We start from the raw sequence: 24,281 nt of genomic DNA, 5'->3' as shown, positions 1-24,281 counted from the left end.
GAACTATTCAGATGCTGCTTGCATTTCTGATATAGTTGTATATCAGAGTCTGAAATAGTATAGTGAGTATTCGGCATGCTACAAGGGTAAATTATGAGACCTTTTTCCACTTTATGGCTATATTAAGCCCCTTGCACACAAAGAGCAGCACAGCACCTCCTGTGGGCTTGAATCGACACAGCCACAACCTCTCCACCTCCTTTCAGCGAGGAGACTTAGCAAAATGCCACATAGAGGCAGGGTGATGAGTGAAGCACATTTTAGCTGTAATGATCTATGCACCAGTGGAGTGTAAAACCCACTCCTACCAGTGGCCCCATCACAGGTAATCTCACTGGCCCAGTATGTGGGTCAGCAGTATGTGCGGCTTTGATGGTGAAAGCCCAACTGGAGGAGTGCTTGCGGCACTGATAGACACATACCAGCCTGCTATGAAAAAGCCTCAAGTGACCATATTACTTCTCTTTGGGTATTTCTGATAGCACCATGTAATGTACTCTAAAAGCCCAGCTACCACAGTGCAGGGGCCACTGCCTGATTGTTGGTTATTGATTCAGTGCAGAAGATGGCTACAGTTGAGAGGGTGTGTGTGTGTGTGTGTGTGTGTGTGTGTGTGTGTGTGAGTGTGTGTGTGTGTGTGTATATATATATATATATATATATATATATATATATATATATATATATATATATATATATATATATATATATATAGATTCCTACCACCACGGGAAAAGATTCTTAAAGATGGCAGTGCTAGTCATTAATCTCCTAAAACTAAAACAGAGATCAACAGTCTGTGCGAGGTCTGAGTCTCACAGACACTCAACCAATTAAAACAAGAACAAAAATATTTTAATTAAAAAGTTCTAAATTAGCTAGTCACACAAACATACACACATGCACATACACACCTGCACATGTGCACGCACGCGCTCGCACGCACGTGCATGCACACACACACACACACAAACACACACACACACACACACACACACACACACACACACACACACACACACATTGATTTATAACCTTGTACATTTTATGGGCAGTGTTCATTATTACTGTGTAATAACACAGCAAGGTCCATATTTTCCTTTCTTTGACACAGACAGCAGTGACCCTGCAACTGGATCTGCTGTGCAGTTTAGTAATTGAGCTAGAGGTAGGGTACAGTCTTCAAATTCATCAACACAGATCTTCCAACAATTCTCCTCACATTCATTGTCTTGAAAAACATATTTCACTCACTGCTTTATCTACATTATAATTTCTGATAAACAGTAGAAGCACTGAGAGTGTTGTATTTGTTCTTTAAAATATATATAGAAAATATATGTAAAAAAAATTTAAACATTGTGAAATGTCTGAGTCTCTAAAAGCACTTCAAATATTGTTTTTACAGCACCTTCCAAGGAGCGACATATCTGAATGCACATATGCATGTGTGTGTGTCTGTGTGTGTCCGTGTGTGTGAGTCTGTCAAGCTTTGTCTCTTTCTGATTAAAAGCTAGTGAGGTGGGAGTGTACAATTCAGTGAACTGAGCAAAAGTAAGAGCAATTCCATTTCACATAGTGGTGATTTCCATTTTATTATTTCCTGGCTAGAGAAAGACGCACAGAGAGAGAGATTCCTGAGGGACAGCACATCTCCACTGGCACTGACAAGTTTGGCCATTCCAGCAATAGAGAGACAGAGAGAAGAGGAGAGTGGGAGAAAGGGGATACAAAAACAAAATGATTTCCTCGCATCAGGGGATTCCTTTGATTGAAGTTCACACAAACATGTACCCACTCTCATACACACCCACACACACACGCACACACAGGTTTCCATCCAGCACCTGACACTGGCAGCTGCCTTCTGCAGTGACATGTTCGCACTTGCCATCCAGCTTGCTCTGCAGCATGCTGCTTCTGACAGGTAAGACACTCAGAACGAACACACACACACAAACACACACACACACACACGCTCTGCTGGAGGTGGCAGCTTCTTTTGCGACATTGAGGTGAAAGGCAATCTTGTATACATAGGGAATAGAACAGCTGATCAAAATGACAGATGATCACATTGATTGTAGTTAGGAGGGATGGAATGTCTTCATACTGAGTGATAATTCTTCATCATATAAAGCTTAGCTTTGTCTGCAATATGTATTCATGCTACTCTGTTTCTCTGGAGTGTGACAGCAGTAAGAGGAGTTTTCATTATTAATCACCTGGTATTAATCACCTGGGATCTAAGTTGGCCTTCTTTGAACAGCCCATGCAGAACGTTAGTGTTGTACTAGAGAATGAAGCACTGGTGGCAAACATCCATTAGCTAACTGAGGCCAGCTCTGTGGTGGCTATGACAGGTTTGTGTGCATGTGATAGGGCATGTGTGTGTGTGGGGGGGGGGGGGGGGGGGGGGGGGAGTCTGTGTGCATGTTAGGACAGTCTGCAGGGGTCTGCCTGGCTGTGCTGGTCCTGTGGAGATCTCCATCACCCCTCACGGGCTGTCTCGGACACAAGCTGCTGTCCCTTACCGCCTCTCCACTGTCAACCGCCCCACGCTCCCCTGCCCCCACTCTACCCCACACCCCCCTGCCCTCTGCGATCAGGCATCCATTTGGCGCCATTGTCTAGGGTGTCCACACACATCTGTCATGCACGGGCAACATTGGCACTGACAGACAACCTATTGTCCCTTTAGCCGAGGGGAGGACGCAGCCACAGTTTGGGGTAATTGCTGGTCCTAATTAGTCCGTCACACACGGACACACGGACACACACACACACACACACACACACACACACACACAGGCTTAAATATGCACAGACACAAGCACGCATGCACACACACACACATACACACGCACTTACATACACACACAACTGTTATTTTAATTAAACACCATCTCGTCTGTAACGAGCAACTCATATCAGGCCATAGCACCAAGCCAGACATGGAGAACTGGAAAACTTCCACTGCTCCAGTCAGAGGGGAGGAGCCAGTGTAGAGCCTATCACACACAAAACGCCGGGGTGTCACGTGTTGCCATGGAGTTGGTAACCTGATAGTGGGAGGTGGCTGACTCGCTGCAGGAGCAACCCAGACGCCTCTCTCCACCTGGCCTCCTCTACCTTGCCTGCCTTGGCGCAGCTACCCCAAGCACAGATATCTGCACCTCCCACAAGCACAGATCACACATGCTGACAATGCAAAAGGCCATTCAGGAAGCACGAAGGATGATGACAGTAGAGACAGGCACAAAGGTTGTCTCTCCTAACCTCAGAGATAGATGGGTCTGATGGTGGGGACCTGGAGAAAAATGAAGAAAACTTTGGCAGCAGTTTGTGTTCTGTCTAATCAGACATTGCAGCAGGTGTGGCTAAACGGACCACCAGGAGAGGGATTCTCTAATCAGACATTGCAGCAAGTGTGGCTAAATGGACCACCAGGAGAGGGATTCTCTAATCAGACATTGCAGCAAGTGTGGCTAAATGGACCACCAGGAGAGGGATTGCATCATGTCTGCTTGGTAAAAATCAAATCCATGAGGGGATAATGTCATCAGGTGAAATGTACCTTGCTGTTGCCCTGAAGGAAAAAGAGGGTTGAGAGAGAGAGTTCCCCAAGAGATTCAGTGGTTTTGCCTATGACAGACCTTAGCACGCCCACAGTTCTCAACCCATATGCCTTCTTTGTTCTGGCAAAAGTGTCGAGTCACAGGTAAACAATTCCCAACTCCAGTGAATCTGGACAGACAATGCTTTTGATTTGTTATATTTGTAGGGTTTGGGAAGGCTACTTACTGGACTATTGTTTTAAACATAAGTAAAGCAGAAACATGTTTTATGGCAATTTTGTCCATGATCATTGTGACTTATTTCACAAAAAAATTATATCTCAAAAATATAAAAGGGGTCTCTTATTTTGTATTTTTGAAGGCACTTTTTGAAGGTTTCTTGTATTTGTATTATACTGTAGAAATGTAAATATTCTTTATTAGAAAATAACCTGTAAATGGGTCATACATTGTTAGCTCACTACATGCAGGAGACAAGCATTTGGCAAACAACTAACCTGAAGGAAGAATGTTCCAATGTGGATGAAGCAGTAGATGTTGGTGGTTGAGTGTCAGAATGCAGGTGGTGGGGTCAGACTCCACACTACTGTCCACCTACCTGCGTGTGCTGGCTCGCATCATCAGAGATATGTATGTGTGTGTTTGTGTGTGTGTGTTCTCAAACAAGAAGCCAAGATTAAAGCTGAAACAGTGCACTAAAAACAGGAGCATGCGAGCAGTAGAGAAGACACCCAGAGGCAACAGGGAAGAGCAAACCAGACAAGAGAATAACGGAGGTGACATCACAAGGACAGTCCTCACTATTTGAGAAAAAGAATGATGCAAATACCATAAAGGTAAATAACCAGAAACAAGGAAAATTAGTTACAAGAATGAAGGATTCAAGAGCAGGGTATACATATCCAGAGCAGAGTTTACATCTCCAGGAGCAGAGTGCATCCTGCACTAACTCGACAGGCCTTTCCTTAATAGGTGAGTAGGAAACTACATGAATATCTCCATATGGCTACGGCATCCAGTAGTGGTACTGGTCTAGACTGGATTTAATTGATCATGGTCACAGTGGGCTTGAAAGTAAAACTGACCTAAAATTAGCATGATAAGCACACACATCTACGCGTACATTTTAGGAGTGTGTACCTAGGCTCTATTGAGTGATGATGATGTTTATTAGGTAAGACTGGCTGTTGAGCGTGAGCAGGTATACTACCACATCACACTATCAGATAGGTTCTATAGTGCTTCATATGCCAAGAGCCATTTTCGGTCTCTACTTGCAATAATACTTTTATCATTACTGATAAATAAGCATGCTAATGAGGGTTAGGGTTAATTAATGGACTAGTTCATCATCGGCAATATCATCATCATCATCATTATGTCAGCATAATTAAAAAGTTCATGAAATCTTCAACCAGGCTTGGGATGGAGCAATGCAATCGATAGAACCGAACAAAATCGTTTCATTTCAGTTTAAAGATGTATCCATGTTCACGTGCACCCACTTCAGGAGAATGTGACACGGATATGGGCAAAATGGAAATGGAAATCAGATCAGACTTGAGAGTGGTTCAAGCAACATGTAAATTAGTCACTGATTCCTAATGTTCTGACACTAAGGGTTTTTCTGTAGGTAAATCATCTCCTTTTCTCATCTAAAATAATAAACAAGCCCTTGGTTCTTGAAGCTCTTAAAGCTTGAAGCTCTTCCACACTGATCCCAGAACAGCGGCTGTTCTAGTGAAAGGAGGTGATAGGGTCGTTCATCACGGTCACATACTTCTCATGCCACCGAGACACACAGTGGACTAGAGAGAAGGAAAAAGATAGAGGGAGGAGAGAGAAGAGAGCTAGTCGGGGGGGGCTTCCGTGATGCTTTATCAATAAAAAAAGTTCTGTTGCAAAATGGAGACATAGTTTTACAGTACAACCCCCCCACCCCCGCCCCGCACACACACATACATACACACACATTCATGCCCCTTGAATTTCTACTATATAATTTGTGGGAGGACTGAGCCTAATCTATATTTGAGAAACTAACCCAGAGAGACACAAGCAGCACTTGCAACATCTGCATTCAGTCTCACAGATTAGTTTATGACACACAGCATCATGTAACTGTATGGATTTTGACTGGTTAATTAATATATTTATTTGAGAGACTCAATCCCTGTTGCAATCAATTCAGTCCTGGATGGCTTCTGAACAGAGGGAGGATATATGTTAATCCTGGGATTAGCAAGAGCTGTAGTTGAGCATATTCTCTGGATTAACTGTGCTCAAGGCTTTTGTACTCTGCCCATCTGTGTCATCCCCAGCAGTGAGAAAAGCACAGCTGAAGACAATAAGGTACTATGTGTTTCATGTATTATATATTACATCATTTATTCAATCACAATAAATCAGAATTAGAAATGCAGCAGCGTTAAATTGATTTATCTAAATGGCTTTATAGTTCCTCCAGTTAATCATCAGGCTAGTACTTTCTACTATTGGTACTTCTAAGGCTGCTATTATTATTATTATTATTATTATTATTATTAATAATAATAATAATAATAATAATAAATATTGTTGTTTTTGTTACTCTTATTATCAACATCGATGTTATAAATAAATAGATAAATAAAGCAATAGCTACCACTCAGAAAGTAGCTCAACCCTAATCTTTGCACCATGCAGTGTATCTTCTAACAATAAGTTTGAAGATAACTTAGAATAATAACAATAAGTACGGCGTATCAACACATGCAGCATGTCATATACACATACATGAAAAAAAAAGCCCTCTGCCATGTTTTCCTTTTTGTCTTTCACCTTATCAATCCTCCCTAAAGCCAGGACTAAGGGAAGAGGGTGTCCATGAAGCTGGCCCTGTGAATAAGCTTTTGTCCGGCAAATGCAGTGGCCCATCCAAGCCTTCATCACTCAAGCTGAGGGTGTGTCTGACACCCCGTGAGACCCTCTAAGCTCCACCTCTCCACAGCATCTGCTCCTTTACACACACACACACACACACACACACACACATTCATCTGTACAAATCAGACTAGTTAAGCACAGTTCACTTTTACTACCTCTTCTGTAAGTACCTGCTCTGCTCTGTGACTCCAGCACCTGCAAAATCGCTAAGTTGTCTTCACTCAGCTCCATTCTAATGATAACCAGGTCTGGGCACAAAGGACGTTGATTCCATTTAAACAAACAAACAAGCAAAGCTCAGTTTCCTTTAATTGCCATGATACAGTGCGGGAGCTTCGGAAAATGATGATTAATTAGGTATCTGACAAGGACACAGGTGAGACTGTGTTTCTCATGATGTGGCTTAAATACACCATGAAACAGTGCAAGGGTTTTCACCGAATGATAATTTGAGTTCTGATCATTTGAGTTCTCGCCTTCTGTGGAAACAACAGAATTTGCATGCCTATGTTTGCAGATATGGATTAAGCATTGTCATAATGAATCCTAATCTATAGTTTTATTCAAAGTAAACCTAGACTGGAAAAGACAGCAAAAATTCACTCACCTGTTCACTACATTTTAGATTCAAATGACTTCACATTATTAATTTAATCAGCTGTCCTACACTCCGTAAAGGCCTAAACTCAGGCATCACTTGATTTTAACGGTACCTACAACAGAAGACAAGAAACACTTTCAAATACACATGGAGGTATAGCGGGCCTGTCGTTCTCCTTGTGTGTTCGTTATCTGCCATTCACATCCACTGGTCCGTTTGAGGTGGGGAATTTGTTTGTTTCGCTTTGTCCTGTATCAAAGGGCCCTTCCAGGGAGATCTGCAGACGCCTGCTCTCCTGTCGGAGTGCGTGCACATGGGGACAGCTGGTCTGGCAGCCACACTGAGTGCTAATGGTTAATGAAAAGGTGTCACCTGCTTCCTTTACACGCAGACAGAGCCGGTTCACATGAGCCCAGGATGGCAGGGAGAGCCAGCAGCTCTTTGCCAAAGCCTTCCACGCCTTTGTCAGCGTGTGCTCAAGGTAGGATGGTTCAAAACTGTACAGGCTATAATGAGAGATCATGTGGTAATAAAACAAATCATTGGATTCCCCCCCCCAATCACACACACACACACACACTCACTCACTCTAAAGGAACCAAGGGTTGTATGACAACACCCATGCCATTTGGGCTGGCGCCGAGCCAAACACTTTGAACCAGGGCCAAAGATACGAACGGGAGCTTTAGACTGGGACAGAAAAGCAGTTGCTGGGAGAGGAAGATGCTGGGACTGCGAATAGCGCAAAGCCAAAACCAGCGAGGTATAAGCATATCTGCATCGAGCTAGAGGGTCATCAGCGGATGAACTACTTCACACGTGATTACCTTGAGTGATGACAAAAGAACTGTCCCAAAGGCGCATCTTTACAGAGAGCAGTGCGATGACTTTGACTTGAGTGTAACGCATGACACTTGGTTACAGCCATTCGGAGAACGGATACGGATGCTGCACTGAGGAGAAAAACTGAAGTGTTTGCGCCATCTAGTGTCTACAAAAATATAACAGTGATCATGCGGATGATATGTTTACAAGTTGATGAAGAAGTGTTTGGTTGTTTTGTTTGTGTTTTTGCCATTTCTGTTTTCGTTTGGGGTGTGATCTTGCTTTTCAAATTAAAAAGAGGCATTTTTCAAATTACAAAGAGGCTCTAAGAGTTAACTATGTGTTTTCTAAAGAGTCCCTTTCCATACTTCAAATACGCCTTCGCGCACCACATTTAGAGAGGTCGGTAAGTTATGTGTACGGAACAAAAGCCCACTTTCGATCTGTCTAACTTTAGGTAAAAGAGAAAACCTGCTTCGGAGAAAAACGCACATATTGCTTCAGTTTTCTGCGAGTCTTTATTTTCATTTCACTTCTTAAATGACTGCTTTTATACATAATATATATTTCCAGTACTCTCGGATGACAGTGTTGCGTCTAAAAGAAACTGAATATTTAGCATACGGTTCTGACGACTTTATTACTTACAAGTGAAGATCATCTTAAATTTGGTCACTGTACAGCAGCATTATTTGATATTGAACAATAGGTGGCGATAGGCGATCATTAGAATTTATTTTTGCCACTAGGATTTCTCGTTTCTTTATCGCCTGGGCTTTTTTGTTGGACATATTTAACATTGAATAAACTATTAAATACAATAGAAGGCACCTAGCGTTAACCGTTCATTTGACTAAGGAAACTGAATGGCGCATCAATCGAACATTTACATCCTTTTCATATTATAAATTGAAATATGTTTAGGTGATTCGCGAATTAGTGTAGATGCCATACGCGTAAAATACTTTATTCTATAACCTATCTGGTAATATATGGTACACGGTAGTTGTCATATGTTTACAGTTTATTATTAAAGCGTCTGTCTGAAGTTCACTATTTGTGGGCGGGTCAAATTTCACAGTCAGAATGTCGGACAGACTCCCAATAGTAAGTGTTTTTACGAGTGTTTATGCAGCAGACAACTGCGGACGTCGTATGATTTTAAGAAATGATAAGAAAGCTCGGGAAACAAACTAAGGTGTTTTAAAAAAATTGAGTACCACCTATGCACGTCTAAGTGCAGGCCTTGTAACCTGTTTGGTTAGCCTCCCTAGCAGCCAGATCAGTCGACTGCGTCGAAGCAAACAAAGTTCGAGAACCTAGACAACAAATTTCGGTTCGTGGTCTCATGATCGGAGTAGATGTAAACAAAAAATATGATCGTGCAATGAACAACGAATCTGTGTATCTAAAGTATAGGCCTGGTGTCCGAAAGACAGACTATATTAATTCCACAGACAGAGCATTTTGTTGTGCTGGTGACAAGCTTCACATCCTCAGGATTTCGTACGTTTGTTGCACGTTCAATTTGATGTGTCCCAGAAACGTAAAGCAGCGAAGTTTTGCCGGAAGAATGCCCTGCCAGTAGACCACTTGGAGAAAGTTCTCTTTTACAGAAGCTTACACCGGCGAGATGATTGTTTGAATAATTTAGTGTGGGCTTTCGCTGTAGCTACGCTAAATTACGTTTATGTAATCAGAAGCACTCTTAAAACGTCCTCCTCACATTTCCACCGTGGAAATATTTTTGTTTTACTCCATCCTACACTAATACAAGTGTTTATTTGTAGATTCATGCCAACCCTACGGAGTTTGTGGATTTAATGAGCTGGACACAGTGAAGAAGCACTTCAGCTGACGATGGTTAGGCTAATTTTGTGTGTTTAAAACGTGTCGCCATCATGCTGCCCTATCTTTTTGTAGATGAACCTTCTGGAAGCCGCTTGCTGTCGGGTTATGGACATTATTGTTATCACCCAAATCATGCCACTGCATAAAGTATCATTCAGTGTGTGCGTGCGCTCGTGCTACGCTAGTGAACAGTAGAATGGTACTTCATCAGATACCCGACATGCATATTCTAATTCAAGGGTAGGAAGCTGATAGTTGCGACATCAGCCAGAAGTGTTCCTCCACATACTGCCTTGGCTATACATTATATCATGGGGTGGCCATCGGCAATATTTTTACTGCTATCTGGAAAACGTTATTTTCCGGCGCGCGCATGTCCACAGTGCTAACAGACTACCCTTGCTGGCAGGACGGTGATCGGTGGCAGCCGTTAGTGACCTGTCTACTGCAGGCCCTTAACTTTCTGAAAAGCGGAAGACTACGCTTTGGGTGTACACGCACAATGCGCCACTAAATACTATCTGAGTAAGACCTCAAGGCCAGTGTGTTGTGTATAGATATGTGCTGAAAAGATACGAATAGCCCTTCCAGTCAGCCTACGGTGTGTCATGAACTGTGACAAAGACAGAGAGGGTCTCTCCTCTCAGGACTGTAGGGAGAGGGAGCGGACAGTGGATGAGGAGATCCCACTGCTGGTTTGGGGGCTACAACTGAGCTTGCAATGCTCCAGCTGGCAGGTGCTGAGGAACTTGCCTGTTAAAAGGCTGCCCCTTTCAGCCGCACGGAGGGAGGGCCGGGCGGCTGCAGCCCGTGGATCAGGAGAGGCCAGGCTAAAGGAGAAAGGCGATGAAGAGCAGATGAGGACGAGCAAAAGAAAGACACACTGAATGAATGCGTTGACCCACACAACACAAAACGCAAACAGTCCTCTGTGTCCTGTACATTCACAGCTCGAGGTTTATGCTGACAAAAGGACGTACACGCGCGCGCGCACACATGGCTGCTGATAAAGGCACAACCCTGCTCCTTTTTTTAGCGATCACACACTTGAATACTGAAAAAGCATATTATTTGTCCTGCGTAATCGCTCTCTAACGGGGAAGTGGGTTGTTGTTTAGACGGAGTGGACTACTATACACTAACCACGTCACGTTTTCTACACGTTTCTTCTCAATTTCTCCTACCTTCAAAAGTGCAAAATATAAAATTGCCTTTCTTCCCGTCTCATTTTCTGTTCAACTACCTTCTTGTATATCTTTTTTTTTTTTTTTAAACCCCCCCCGCCCATTTTGATCCATCTCTCTCTCTGTCTGTCTCTTTACCCCATCTCCACTGTCCATCTGTGTGTCTGCAGGACAGGGTAGGCTCTGCTCTGCGGGTGTTCGCCCTGCGTCTGGGCCCAGGTCAGGAGCTGCTCTCCTCTCTGCTGGCTTTTGTGGAGGAGAGGCAGCTTAAAGCACCCTTCATCATCACATGTGTGGGGAGTGTCACCAAGGCAACGCTGCGACTGGCCAACGCCTCCCTAGAGAACACCAATGAGGTATGTGGTTGGAAACAGCAGAAGTGATGAACATCATCATGATGTAGTCTCTGGGGCATTTGTAAGAGTTGCACACTACACTTGGTCTAGGCAAGTCCTGCAACTCAAACTGCCTTTGAGATGAAGACATCTAGGCAAACCTAGTCCAGAAGCAAGTTTCACTGGATCACCACTGCATCTGTCACACATGGGTCAACAGTACAACATCTAAAATATTTGGAAATCTCAACAGGTATCATAGAATTTGAGTGGTCTTCTTGTACTCATTAAGAAAAAAAGACCAAAAATGTATTTTCTAGGCAAAAAAAAACAAAAAAACCCTGACTTTTTGCGAGTCAGCATGAGTCATATAGCCTTGGCTCCTGTCAGGTACTTCAGGCCATATAGTGCATACAGTGAAGTCTGGAAGCCCCTTCTGTCATGCATGTAGTTGGTGTGTTGGACCTGTGTGTCTGTCTAGACCTGTGTTTCCTGTATGATTCAACCTTTTATGAAAGCAGGCAGTGCACTTTTTCCCCCTCGTTATCGTGGTTTCATTTTAGAGCCAGACCTTCGTTCTACCTGCAGCCAGTTCTTTTGTTTAAACCGATATCCCCTGAGCAGAGTGTAAAAGAGGACACTCCTACTGTTATTGCAATCAACTGTGGGTGCTGCATATCTATAGCAGTCTCCAGGTCATGTTGTTTATTTTGTGTTTGTGCCTGTGTGTGCACATGTGTACTCATGTATGTGTGTCTGTGTGTGTATGTGCTGGCGTGTGTGCATCTTCGTATGTTTCTGTCCACCTGGGTGTAGGTGGTGTGTCTGCAGGAGCGCTTTGAGATTGTGTCTCTGGTCGGCACGTTGAACACAGAGGCCCATCTGCACATCTGCCTGGCTGATAAAGAGGGCCGGACCATCGGAGGTCATGTGCTGGGTGACCTGGAAGTGTTCACCACAGCAGAGCTGGTTGTAGGCGAGGCCTCTGACCTCCACTTTACTAGAGAGTTGGACAGCAGGACCGGCTTCCCTGAGCTAGTCATTCAAAAGCGTTCGGAGCAGATTTGACATGACGTGTGAAAGTATAAACTCACAGAAATTATAAACTCACAGCACTGTGCTTTTCTTGTGTACTTATCCATTTTCTATTCAATTAATCCATATTTCTCAGTTCTGAGACAAAGTTTCATATTTTTACCCTTATTATTTAGAGTTGGAGAGATCACATTTAACAAAACACAGTTAATTAACCACTTGGTCACAGTTTAGACAGCAGCTCAAATACTCAAAAATATTTTTCTTCTTGGTTGTTAAGAATCTTGGGCCTTGGCATGCTTGAGTGAGCTCACTCTTGGTGTGCAGCAGAGACTTCATAAAAGGGCGGGGCTAGCAAAGGGCGGGGTCTAATGCCAGAGCCTAAGTGAACTCATCAGTTTGTCTTAAGAATGAGCGCCACATCTCCCTGTAGCAGAACGCCCCGTCGTGTGGCTAGAGGGGTGTTACCCAAAGTTACTTCAGCACTTCCTTGTAACCTCCGCCTTTTCTCTGGCTGACCTCCGAATCCTCTGACAATGAAAACTCCCCCGAGGTTTAGTCATGACCTCCAGGAAGAATAGGGGGCTTTGCCGTGGGCATGGCAAAGGGCCTGGAGAGGAAAACTTTGGACAGTCAGGGGCAACAGGCTGTACCAATATCAGAAATTAGCTATGCTTTCGGATTTAATGAGTTAGCAAAAGGCTCAGATTCTGATGTATCGTAAAGTGCCGACTCGGTCATCCGATAGCGAACGAACAGTGTTTCAGTAACCTCGCTGTGTTTTCTCCTGTTAGCGCATCAAAACTGGGCAAAGACGTGTATCTAGGGTGTGGGAGAGCGCGTACACCAGGCACATCGCTAACCGCGTAAATCTAATCTCTGGGGATCAGGGGCCTCTCAGGAACCCAGGGAAAAAGGAACCTTGATTAGACGAGGCGTCTCGGAGGCAGGCGAAGGCCAGTTGCTGTACTGCTGAAAGAGCAAGTGGGAGCGATACAGTGAATCAGCAACGCGTGCCATTTCCCGCGGTAATGAGGACTTGATTGTTTAACGATTCACATTCATACTCTTCAGCAGGCTTTGAGCAGAAAACGAACACTTCAATCAGCATATCTTATGAACCAGAGGGGGTTTTCATTGACCAGGAATGATAAACTCTTTAATACCATACGTCTTCAGTCAGTCCGGTATTGGACAATTAGGTGCAAGTCGATATTCTACTGATCGCCCTCGGTGGTGGGGCTGTTAAAAACGAACTCAAAATCACAAACACTGAGTACACACAAGAGCCTCAAAAAGCAGAGTCCTTATCTTTATGATGATAACGGGTTCATAAGCCCTTCGGGTACTTTGAAAGCCTGCGTAATGAATTCGTGTCTCCGAATGAAAGAAAGGTGTGTGTGTCGTGCTGTTTTTCTTGCGAGGATTTTGGATAAAGGCACGGTTGAGGAGTTGTGGCAACCCTGTTTGCGACCGCTTTGACGAAAGCAGTGCGTGACAAAAGCGTAGGGCAGCGAGGGCAGGAAAGCGTATGCTCACACACATGCACGTTTACGGAGCGTGTGAGGGGGAAAGGCAAATCCTGTAAGTGGCGCGTCGGAATGAGATCGAGCTTCACTTAGACATTCTGGAGGGGCACTGCTGCCGCCGCTCTCGGCATCAGCGGAACAGGGCAGAATGGAGAGCTCTCTTTCCCCGTCTCCTTTGTCTTTTTATGGCTCTTTCCCTTCCCCTCTCTCGCTCTCCTCCTCTTTCAGCAATGTAGGGTATGGCATTGTACTGCCCGTCATGGCAGAACCGTTTGTTCCTTGCATACTACTTTTAGTTGCGAGTGTGCACTGGAACGTCAAAAATCTTTATTTTATTGGTTATTCTTGTGGTCGAATTTATGCGATTGAGTCTGTAATCTGCAAACATTTCAAAATGTTATCTTTAAGGGATGAGACCTCAAGATTTGACAGAGAAAGATTTTGGCATTACAGATTGCACATTAGGGAACTATATAGAGATTAAATATACTATGTATAGTACATTAAAACTATATACACTTAACATGTATGTTTGCTTTTACACAGTTAAGCTCATCTGCGCAGATCCGAGTGATCATTAGTGCCGATAAAGCTTCCCCCAGCATGAAGATGGGGTCCAGCTCGCTAAAGACATTAGCACTAAACCCCAGCACCTGCCCACCATTACTGTCACCCTCCTGACATATGTTTTCACATGCCGTCCTGTCACAGACAATGCTTCCTGCATGCACAGGCTGTGTTACTGGGGAGAGGGTGGGGGTGTCATGTGCCCCTAATGAGCACAGTGTCTTGTTAAGGGGAGACAGAGCGAGTTTGTGGAGGAAGGCCAACAGGAAACTGCCAAGCATGGACCTAAAGTGAGCTCCCTAGAGCCACCGGCACAAAGCAAACTCCCTTAGGCAGCTTTTGGCCTTTTGTTCGGGTTTGTTTGCTCAGTCTGGCGGCTGGGAGCGTTGGTGGTCTGCACCGGGCATCCCTTTCAGCCCACCCTGACGCACACGTACACATGAACACACACACCCTAGACTGCACATATTGCACATTCACCTCCGAGAGATTAGCTGACATATATGAGAGGAGAGAGACAGGTGATTCAAACGCTGACCTGTAGTTAAAAAGAATGCACAGACAGAATGTTCTAAATTCCTCTTGGATTTCCTACCGAGAGCTTTGGAGAACCAGAGACAGATATATACAGTATATTATGAATAACTGAGAGGCAAACAAAATATTTACATTCATCAAATGTGAAATACTAATACCTGTAGCATATAGTAAATATGAAGTAGTCCATAATAATTTTTGAAATTAGTGAAAGTGGGTGATGGAAAAAAAAAATTTAATGCCTCATAATCAGGAACTCAATCACACAAGTCCATAAACACAATCGCACATTTCCACAAACAGCACAATCCCACAATTACTGAATCCCACAATATTACACACAAACAAGCAATATCACTAGGTGGTTCATGGTTTAAACTCTTCATTTAAAACAGCACAGTAGCAGAAAAGATGTAACCAGCAGAATCCCTGAATGAGAATGCTGTGCTCTCTCTCTCTCTTTCTCTCTCTCTCTCTCTCTCTCTCTCTCTCTCTCTCTCTCTCACGTGTGCTCTCTTTCTCTGCTCCATAAAGCTTAATGGTTTCAGTAATGGCTACTGCTTGTTCTGCCTGTGATGCGCCATAATCGTGTCTGTGTTTATGTAATCAGCACCTCTCACAACAGCACAGCCAATCTACTGACCTGCTGCCAGTTGCTTTCTCAGGTAAATTCAATTTCTCTCTCTTGCAATCCTCACAACAAGGTGCTTTAATAGTGCATGACATTTGCTCCTGGCTGTACCACCTCTGCTTTGCTTTAATAAGTGTTGTTTGAGATTTGTTTTATGACAAGCTGGTCATCATCGATGCATCTACCAATTGGGAACATTTCTCTTTAATGTCTATTATGGAATTATTCGAAAAGGAAATCTGAGATGAAAATCCCACTTCCTTAACAAAGGCCATGAGAGTTACATGGCAGAGCTGGATCAGAGGATCCAGCTAATTAAATACCACCATTACAAATTCCTAACAAGTATTTGAAATTCAATTCACTGCAAATGTATTTGTATAGTACTTTTTACAACGCATCTGTTGAAAGCGTCTGAACAGAAGTGAACCTCCACCCACCATGGTGGTGGAAACATCCTGTCTGCATGAATGCTGCTCTCCTGGGACTTGCCAAACCTGCTGCATCATTTTATGGTGAACTGATTTTAGTGAATCCTAGGGATGTGCACAACTGTAAGAATAAAAAAATGAAGGCCTCACAACAGTTCCCTGTAGGTCTGTATTATCACATGAAAAATGTGGTTTAAGTACCAACTACCCAAATATTGTCGGCAAGTTATATATTACAATGTTATTATTAAACTATAGATTTATGGGATTTTTATGGTGACTTTCTACTAGACAAAATAATAAGGTTAATTTGTAATCAATATAATATACTTGACTTGGCTGACCTAGGTTTCAGTTAAAAAAATCTGGCAGTATGAATTTATCAAGTAGCAAATCCGATTTTTCCTTAGTTGAGAGCATCAAAGTGTGTGTGAAAGAGAGAGAGAGAGTTGGAGGGGGGCCTTCCTGTCACCTTCTCGAGATTCTCTCAGGTTTTATGATTAGTAACGGGAGGCTTTGTGATGAGGAGAGGAAAATGATGGGTGTCTGCCCACCCTTCTTCCTTTGTGACGGGTAGCTCTTAGTAGACAAACCCTTCAGCGGAGCATGCTTCTCAGCTCAGAGAGGCAACTTATGTGGAGTCTTGTTATGCCACAGCCTAAAGTTGTTTATTAAATTTGAAAATCTTTTTAGGGGTGCAATAATTACTTGATTAAGTTACTTCCTGTGGCTGTCTTGTGGAAGAGAGCTCTCAAGAAGTTTTGGAATGAAAAAAGGATTTTATTTTTTTTAAATTATTAAAACAGGATCAGCGTCATTAAACAATGCCACAGAAAGAGGCAAGAAACAGAAAGGACAGATCTTCCCCCAGTGACTTGCACATCTTTTGTACACCAGTAATTTTATTCTGTCTGTGGCTATGCTTTCAAAACTGCACTGTGTCCAGTGATGCTGATAGCCATGACAGCTGAAAAAAAAACATGGCAACGAATTCGTCCAGCCCAAGGTTGATGCTTGAACAGGAGACCCTGGGCAGAGAGCCTGAAGCAAAGGAGGTTGCTACAGCCAGGGCCAGTTCAAGGAGACTACTGTGTGCACTATATCTTGGCCCGTTTAATGTGCACATTAGATGGTTTGTTTTACTATTGATGCTCAATATAATTTGTGGAAGCTGTTCTGATGGTACAGAGGTGATATTATTATCATGGTGTACCAGACACCCAGCCTGGGGGACATGCCCACTGCCACACACACACACACACCTTCCCCATTCCCAGTCCCCTGGTTAGTGATTCTAATGTTTGGGTTTGCACTGGACTGTAAACTCCTTTGCAAATCTGTAGAGAAGAGCAGGGGCAAACCTGTAGAAGCTGCAGTTTACTGACTTTTGGATCTACATTAACTGACCAGTAGGAAACTTGCTACCCCACTCCACATAGACCCTGGTCTCATCTGGCTGTCGACTTTGTCACAGACATCTCAGCCTCCAAGGGATACACTGTAAACATTCGACTATGACCGTGGAAAGACAGTAAACCATGAACTTGGTAAGTTCCTGCGTCTCCACTGACAAACCTGAAGTGCCTACATCTCATGGGAGGAGTACACCCAGAACTCTCTCCACCATGCAGGTACTATGCAGGTCTTCCACTCTTAGTGTGTATTTGGATACCAGCCCTCACTGTACCTGTGGAACTCCCCGACCATCATTGGCTGTCTACGCATCTGTGCTGAAGCCTGTGGTCACTAGCCCACTGGAGGATAGCAATGCTGCCACGTCACCACCACCGCTGCTGGATCTGGAGGCGGGGTCCGGCTTATAAGGTGAGTGCCCTTTTAGATTCGAGGAGGGAGAGTAGACAGCTGCAGTACCTAATAGAACGGGACGGGTACGGCCCAGAAACGAAAAGCTGGGTACCTGCATCACAGATCCTGGTTCCTGACCTGTTGGATCTCCTTCCACTACGCACACCCGTCTGAGCCAGCCCGTCATCTAGGTAGGCCCTGCTCTCAGAGGTTAGTAGGACCTTTGCGGGGACCAGGTGGGCGGAGGTACTGTCATGGTGCGGCACGCATCCAGCCTGAGGGACATGCCTACTGCCACACACATGTTGCACCTTCCCCTTTCCCAGTCCCCTTATTATTGATTGCTTTCACCTGTCCCTTGTTTGTGTTTTGCTTCTCTTTTATTTAAGCCCACAGGAACGGTTGTCCAGTGCTGAGCTTTGTTTCCTCCCTGCTTACTCGTGAGTGTTACTGCTGCTCTGCTGTTTCTAGACACCCTGTGTGTTACCACTGCTCTACTGTTTCTAGATGCCCTGAATGTTACCGCTGTTCTGCTGTTTCTAGACACCCTTTGTGTTACCACTGCTCTATTGTTTCTAGATGCCCTGAAAGTTACCACTGCTCTGCTGTTTCTAGACACCCTGTGTGTTAACACTGCTCTACTGTTTCTAGATACCCTGTGTGTTACCACTGCTCTGCTGTTTCTAGACACCCTGTGTGTTACCACTGCTCTACTGTTTCTAGATGCCCTGTTATTTAGCCAGCTTGCTGCTGTACTTTACTTTATTATGGAGAATAAAGACACTCCAAATTTGCATTTGCATCTCGTTCCCTCCCTGCACCCATCATAGTTATAAGGTGAATTTTTGCAGTGTTGTTCATGTTTACTTTTTTATTTTGACATTCTGAGGTTCAAAATGGCTGACAAGACAACAAAAATATGTCTGCTTTAAGAGCATATAATTGTGCCCTGTGTGTTAGTGCTGACTACTCTGGAGTGTGGGTCTACCTCATCCAGGATCTTGTTTTCTTTTGACCCCCCTATTCCCCCTTTGTCATTGTTGGCCCCTCCCTAGTGTCCCTGTCACCTTGGCAACCCTATTTTGTGTCTTTGTTTACTTCCTGATTTCCTTTCCATGTGGTTCCTTGTTTTGGTTCTGTTCCTTTGTTTAGTTTTCTCCGTGCCTCATTAGTTTCACCTGTTTGTTTCCCACTTGGTAGTATCTGTATATAAATCCTGTTTGGTTAGTCTCGTGGCTGGTCATTGGTTGTCCTAGCCTTGGTTGTGGTGTTTTCACCAAGACCTGTCATGTTTACGCTGCTTGTGTTCTTTGTTCTAGCATCTCTGCCATGTCAGTTGTATCTCTCGGTTCTCCTATTTTGTTTATTTCTCTGTTTTTGTGTTTTGCTTTTCTTTTTGTTATGCATCTCGTTCTGTTTCTGGACCTGTTCATATTGACTCATTGACCCTGAACCGTTCTATCGACTCTGAATGTGAATTTGCCCATAGTAAATCTCTCGTCTCAGCATTTGCATCTGCCTCATGTTCACTGCACATTACAGAATGACCAGCCACGAGTCTGAACAAACACAGGGTTTAAATACAGGTGCTAATGAGCGGGAAACAAGAAACAGGTGAACCTACTGCGGCACAGAGAAAATGAAACTAAGGAATGGAACCAAAACAAAGAAGCACATGGAAAAGAAACCAGGTTGTAAACAAGGACAGAAGATCGTGTTGCCAAGGTGACAGGGACACTAGGGAGGGGACAACTGTGACACCATTTTTAAAAATAAGGTTTGCATTGGACTCTAAACTCTTTTACAAATATGTAGAGAAGAGGAGGGGCAAGCCTGTAGAAGCTTCCATTTATTGACTTTGGATTCCACATTAACTGACACAGTATGAACCTTGCTCCATGCAGTGTTGTCTTTCATATATCGGGAAGTATTCAGTAGTTAGATGTGTGTGGAAACACTATGTTATTAATACTAGATAATACTAAGTAGAATTTAGTGACCCTTTACAAAAATATGTGGGTATGGCAGTGGGCATGTCCCTCAGGCTGGATGCGTGCCGCACCATGACAGTACCTCCTCCCACCTGGTCCCCGCAAAGGTCCTACTGACCTCTGAGAGCAGGGCCTACCTAGATGACGGGCTGGCTCAGACGGGTGTGCGTAGTGGAAGGAGATCCAACAGGTCAGGAACCAGGATCTGTGATGCAGGTACCCAGCTTTTCGTTTCTGGGCCGTACCCGTCCCGTTCTATTAGGTACTGCAGCTGTCTACTCTCCCTCCTCGAATCTAAAAGGGCACTCACCTTATAAGCCGGACCCCGCCTCCAGATCCAGCAGCGGTGGTGGTGACGTGGCAGCATTGCTATCCTCCAGTGGGCTAGTGACCACGGGCTTCAGCACAGATGCGTAGACAGCCAATGATGGTCGGGGAGTTCCACAGGTACAGTGAGGGCTGGTATCCAAATACACACTCAAAGGGGAAGACCTGCATAGTACCTGCATGGTGGGGAGAGTTCTGGGTGTACTCCTCCCATGAGATGTAGGCACTTCAGGTTTGTCAGTGGAGACGCAGGAACTTACCCAGTTCATGGTTTACTGTCTTTCCACGGTCATAGTCGAATGTTTACAGTGTATCCCTTGGAGGCTGAGATGTCTGTGACAAAGTCGACAGCCAGAAGTATTCAGTAGTTAGATGTGTGTGGAAACACTTTGTTATTAATACTAGATAATACTAAGTAGAATTTAGTGACCCTTTACAAAAATATGTCTTATACCTGTTTTTTTGCATATCCAAGTGCTCAAAGGCATTGGATTCTGGCTCCAGACTCAGCAGAGATTGTGTGTTCATATCCCACCTCTGCCAGAAAGGCTTTAGTGCTCCTGTAGCTCATCTGGTAGAGCAAGATACAAACAACACAGAGGTCATGGATTCAATTCTTAAGGGAGCACATTCTACTGATAAATATGTAAGTTACTCTGGATAAGAGTGTCTGCCAAATTTCATGATTGCACTTTAGAGTAATCTCTTATTCTAATGGCACTAAGCCAAACAGTGCCCCCTCTACATATCTAGTTTGATCATTATTTGCCTTTTCTCAAAGAGGACACTCTGAGCTCTGTATGTAGCTACCAGTCTGAATCAGCAACCATGCTGGATACTTCAACAGCATGGCAAGTTAATGGACACTACAGCTAACAGTAAGAGATGGCAGCTTGCTATGAATTTGTATTATTGTATGATTCTTCAAGAGAAACAGCCCTCATAGTAGTGATGGAGAAACCTCATGCTGCCAAACTGTCATCTGTCTTGATTCTTCTGGACCTTTTGGCAGCCTTGAGACAGTAAACCACAATATTCTCCTCTCTGTTCTCTCCAGCCTTTGTGTGATTGGCTCTGCATGGAAATGGTTGCAGTCCTGTGTGGAGGGACAGACCTATCAGGTAACATGGAGAGGATACACATCCAATCAATGTAGACTCTCCACTGGTGTCCCCCAGGGCTCTTCTCTTTTTATACTCGTTTCCTTGGTGATGTAATATCTCATGGCTTCTCCTACCACTGCTATGCTGACGACACCCAATTAATTATATTTTTCCCACCCTCTGACACTCAGGTTTCCAAATGTATCTTAGCTTGCTTGACTGACATTGCATCATGGATGACAGCTCAACACTTGAAGCTCAACCCCAGTAAAACCAAGCTTCTGTACATCCCAGGAACTCCCAGCCTTTACCATGACCTCAGAGTTTCCTTTGAGAACTTGCTGGTATCACCAGCTGAAGCTGCTCATAGCCTGGACATGACTTTGGGCAACCAGTTGTCATTCTCAACTCATGTTTCAAGTCTGACTTGGTCTTTCAGATTTCTCCTTTGTAACATATGAAGGATTTGGCCCTCTCTTTCACAGGAAGCTGCCTATGTGCTTGTGTAGTCTCTTGTAATCTTAAAGCTATGCTACTGCAACTTGCTACTTTCTGGTCTTCTTGTAAGAGCCACCAGACCTCTACAACTTGTCCAGACTGCAGCAGCAAGACTGTTCTTCAATCTTCACTCTGCTGCTATGTTCCCTTTGTTGGCTTCCAGCAGCTGCTTATATCAGTTTTAAAACCTTGATGCTCACTTGCAAAACCAAAAACGGACCAGCTCCTTCAGTCCGTGATGTCAATGGTCAAAGTCCATACCTCAAGTACTTCGAACCGTAAGTATGGTTCGGCTTGAAACGCCATACTTCAAGTCTCATGGAAGACAAGCATGTCTATTCTCTGTCCTGGCTCCCAGATGATGGAATGAACTTCCTCTGGCTGTCCAGACAGCAGAGTCCCTTGCAGTCATCAAACATATTGATTTGTGGAATAATTAAATGACCACTGATCCTGCACTTATGTCGAGTAACTGAAACTCTATATATTGTGTAATATATATATATATATATATATATATATGCACTGTCTCTATAACCCTGTAATTTTGGCTGACATCTTAACCAGTCTACTCCTTCCTGTCACAGAAAAAACAATGATGATGTCAGAGGACAGTGAGCTCTGAAAACCTAAAGTGTAAATTGTCACATAACCCTCTCGAAATTATATGTTTCAGGTTGCCATTGTGATGGCCAGGACCCTCTTGTTCGAGGCACTCCTGCTGAAATAGAAAAGAAAATCCAAATGGATTTGCTCTGCTCTGTCTGGTTAACACGCTGTGACCGGCTGGAATGGTTGGATAGCACCTTGAATCCGACCTTCTTGCTTGCCCATGACCGCCCAATTGAGCAAATGAGATTTTTTGAGTGGCTGACCGCACTCAGGCCTCTCTCTTCTCACCAGCAATACTCCAGCTACTCCTCCAGCCAAGACCTGTGGCTGACCATGGCACTGGACTGGGAACACTGAAGCACAGAGACTATGAACTGACAAGGTGAAGACACTCCACTTTTTCCAAGCATCAATAAATAATGTGAAAGGAGTCGATCATCTTCCATATGAAGTCCAAGAAAGGCATTGAATAAATGATGTTTTCAAGCAGGGACCTTGGAGAGAGAAGGTCTTTCTGTACATGTTGTTGTTGTTGTTGTTGTTGTTATGATCCACAATCATACATCTGGATGGCAGAATATGGCATGGAATGGTGTGTGTCCCTTTATGTGAATAGGTGAAACAAGGCCTACCATATTCATTTCCTAACATGATGACATAACAGAATCCAGTCCATGGAGGGGGTAAATGGAATATGTATAGAACTCTTTGAGGTATCTGTGACCAGTCTTGGCCATGATAACTGCTGAACATGATTTGAAGGCACTCACCCACTGATGGGGAGCTTCACAAAAGAGGCATAGTCCTAAATACAGTTATTGATGATCCTCCACTGAAAACTTTCTTTCACTGTACTGCCCTGTCAGCCGCTCCTTAGACTAGTGATGCATGCTGGTTAAGATCTGACCAAGGTCCTTAAAGACATAGGACATAATGAATAAAGCAGACTGACTGAGCAGACTGTCTACTCACACAGACTCCATGCCACCACTGCAGGTAAACGGGTGACTGTGTCTTCTGTTCTTTACATCAGGCATAGAGTTTAACAGCTTAAACCTTAGTGATGATGTGCAACATGAATGTGGTGGACTTCATAAGCACATGGCTTCTAACTGAGGTAATGTTCAATGGCTAAAACCACTCCTTAGACACCCTATGATATACATAGATGAAGATGGGACCATGTTATTTCCAAACCTCAGAGATCGTGGCTAAAACAAGCTGCTAAGCTGCAACAAGCTACAATAATGTTCACTGGCCGAAATGAACCTGGACACGACTGCATAGCAAACGGCCTCTGAAAATAATTGAATCCCACTCCAGCTAGAGGCTAACAGGGGGAAAACGTGTTTGTTATTAAAATCCTTTATGCCAAATGCTCGTTCTCTGCATTTCCATGCTAATGGGAGGCAAAGGGCCCTCACACGCTCATATTACCAACCAGATCAGGCCGCCTGCCAGTGTGATGTCTTGCTTTTAACAGAGTGCTTTCAATTCACATCAATTTGGCCCAATTAAACTGCTCTGCATCCACGAAGAGGGCTTTAGAGCTGTATTTCAGCCCACCCCTTTCAATTATGCTGGAGGAAAAAGATCCTGTTTTCACAGATGCACAGACATTTTGAGACCATTCCCGTTATCCGATGCATCCAAGCTGGCATGATAAGAACATAGCTTCATTGTGCTTTGCTGACATGTGACTTGTAAGATACAGTGTATGATGCATGTGTGCAAAGTTACACTAACATTCATTATTTGTTTGTTGCTTCACTGAAGGTCCCCAGACTGACTGTTTTGTAAATACAAACCTGATTCGTGGATGTCTTACATTTTACAGTGCATTTACTCCAGCACTTAGAAGACACAGGGCCTACATAAACTGAGAATGTGGTTAGCCTACCGCTTACAGTTTACA

The 24,281-nt window shown here is 43.9% G+C and overlaps 1 protein-coding gene across 1 annotated transcript; it reads left to right on the top strand.

Annotated features, from left to right (window-relative positions):
- Positions 1-8,952: 8,952 nt before the first annotated feature.
- On the top strand, positions 8,953-12,430 carry LOC113571729 (bifunctional protein GlmU-like). Its single transcript, XM_027000845.2, has 3 exons — positions 8,953-9,036; positions 11,135-11,320; positions 12,116-12,430. The coding sequence occupies exons 1-3, from the start codon at positions 9,016-9,018 to the stop codon at positions 12,365-12,367; spliced, it is 459 nt and encodes a 152-aa protein (XP_026856646.2). The 5' UTR covers positions 8,953-9,015; the 3' UTR covers positions 12,368-12,430.
- Positions 12,431-24,281: the final 11,851 nt, after the last annotated feature.

The sequence above is a fragment of the Electrophorus electricus genome, chromosome 3 (assembly GCF_013358815.1).
Source record: "Electrophorus electricus isolate fEleEle1 chromosome 3, fEleEle1.pri, whole genome shotgun sequence".
In the NCBI taxonomy this organism is placed as follows: domain Eukaryota; kingdom Metazoa; phylum Chordata; class Actinopteri; order Gymnotiformes; family Gymnotidae; genus Electrophorus; species Electrophorus electricus.
Note: the sequence above shows the minus strand (reverse complement) of the source record. Positions and strands in the feature narration are given on the sequence as shown.

Coding starts and splice junctions, on each gene's coding strand:
- LOC113571729 (XM_027000845.2), top strand. CDS start 9,016: ATGTCGGACAGACTCCCAATA. Junction 9,037..11,134: donor TGTCGGACAGACTCCCAATA/GTAAGTGTTTTT, acceptor GTGTGTCTGCAG/GACAGGGTAGGCTCTGCTCT. Junction 11,321..12,115: donor CCCTAGAGAACACCAATGAG/GTATGTGGTTGG, acceptor ACCTGGGTGTAG/GTGGTGTGTCTGCAGGAGCG.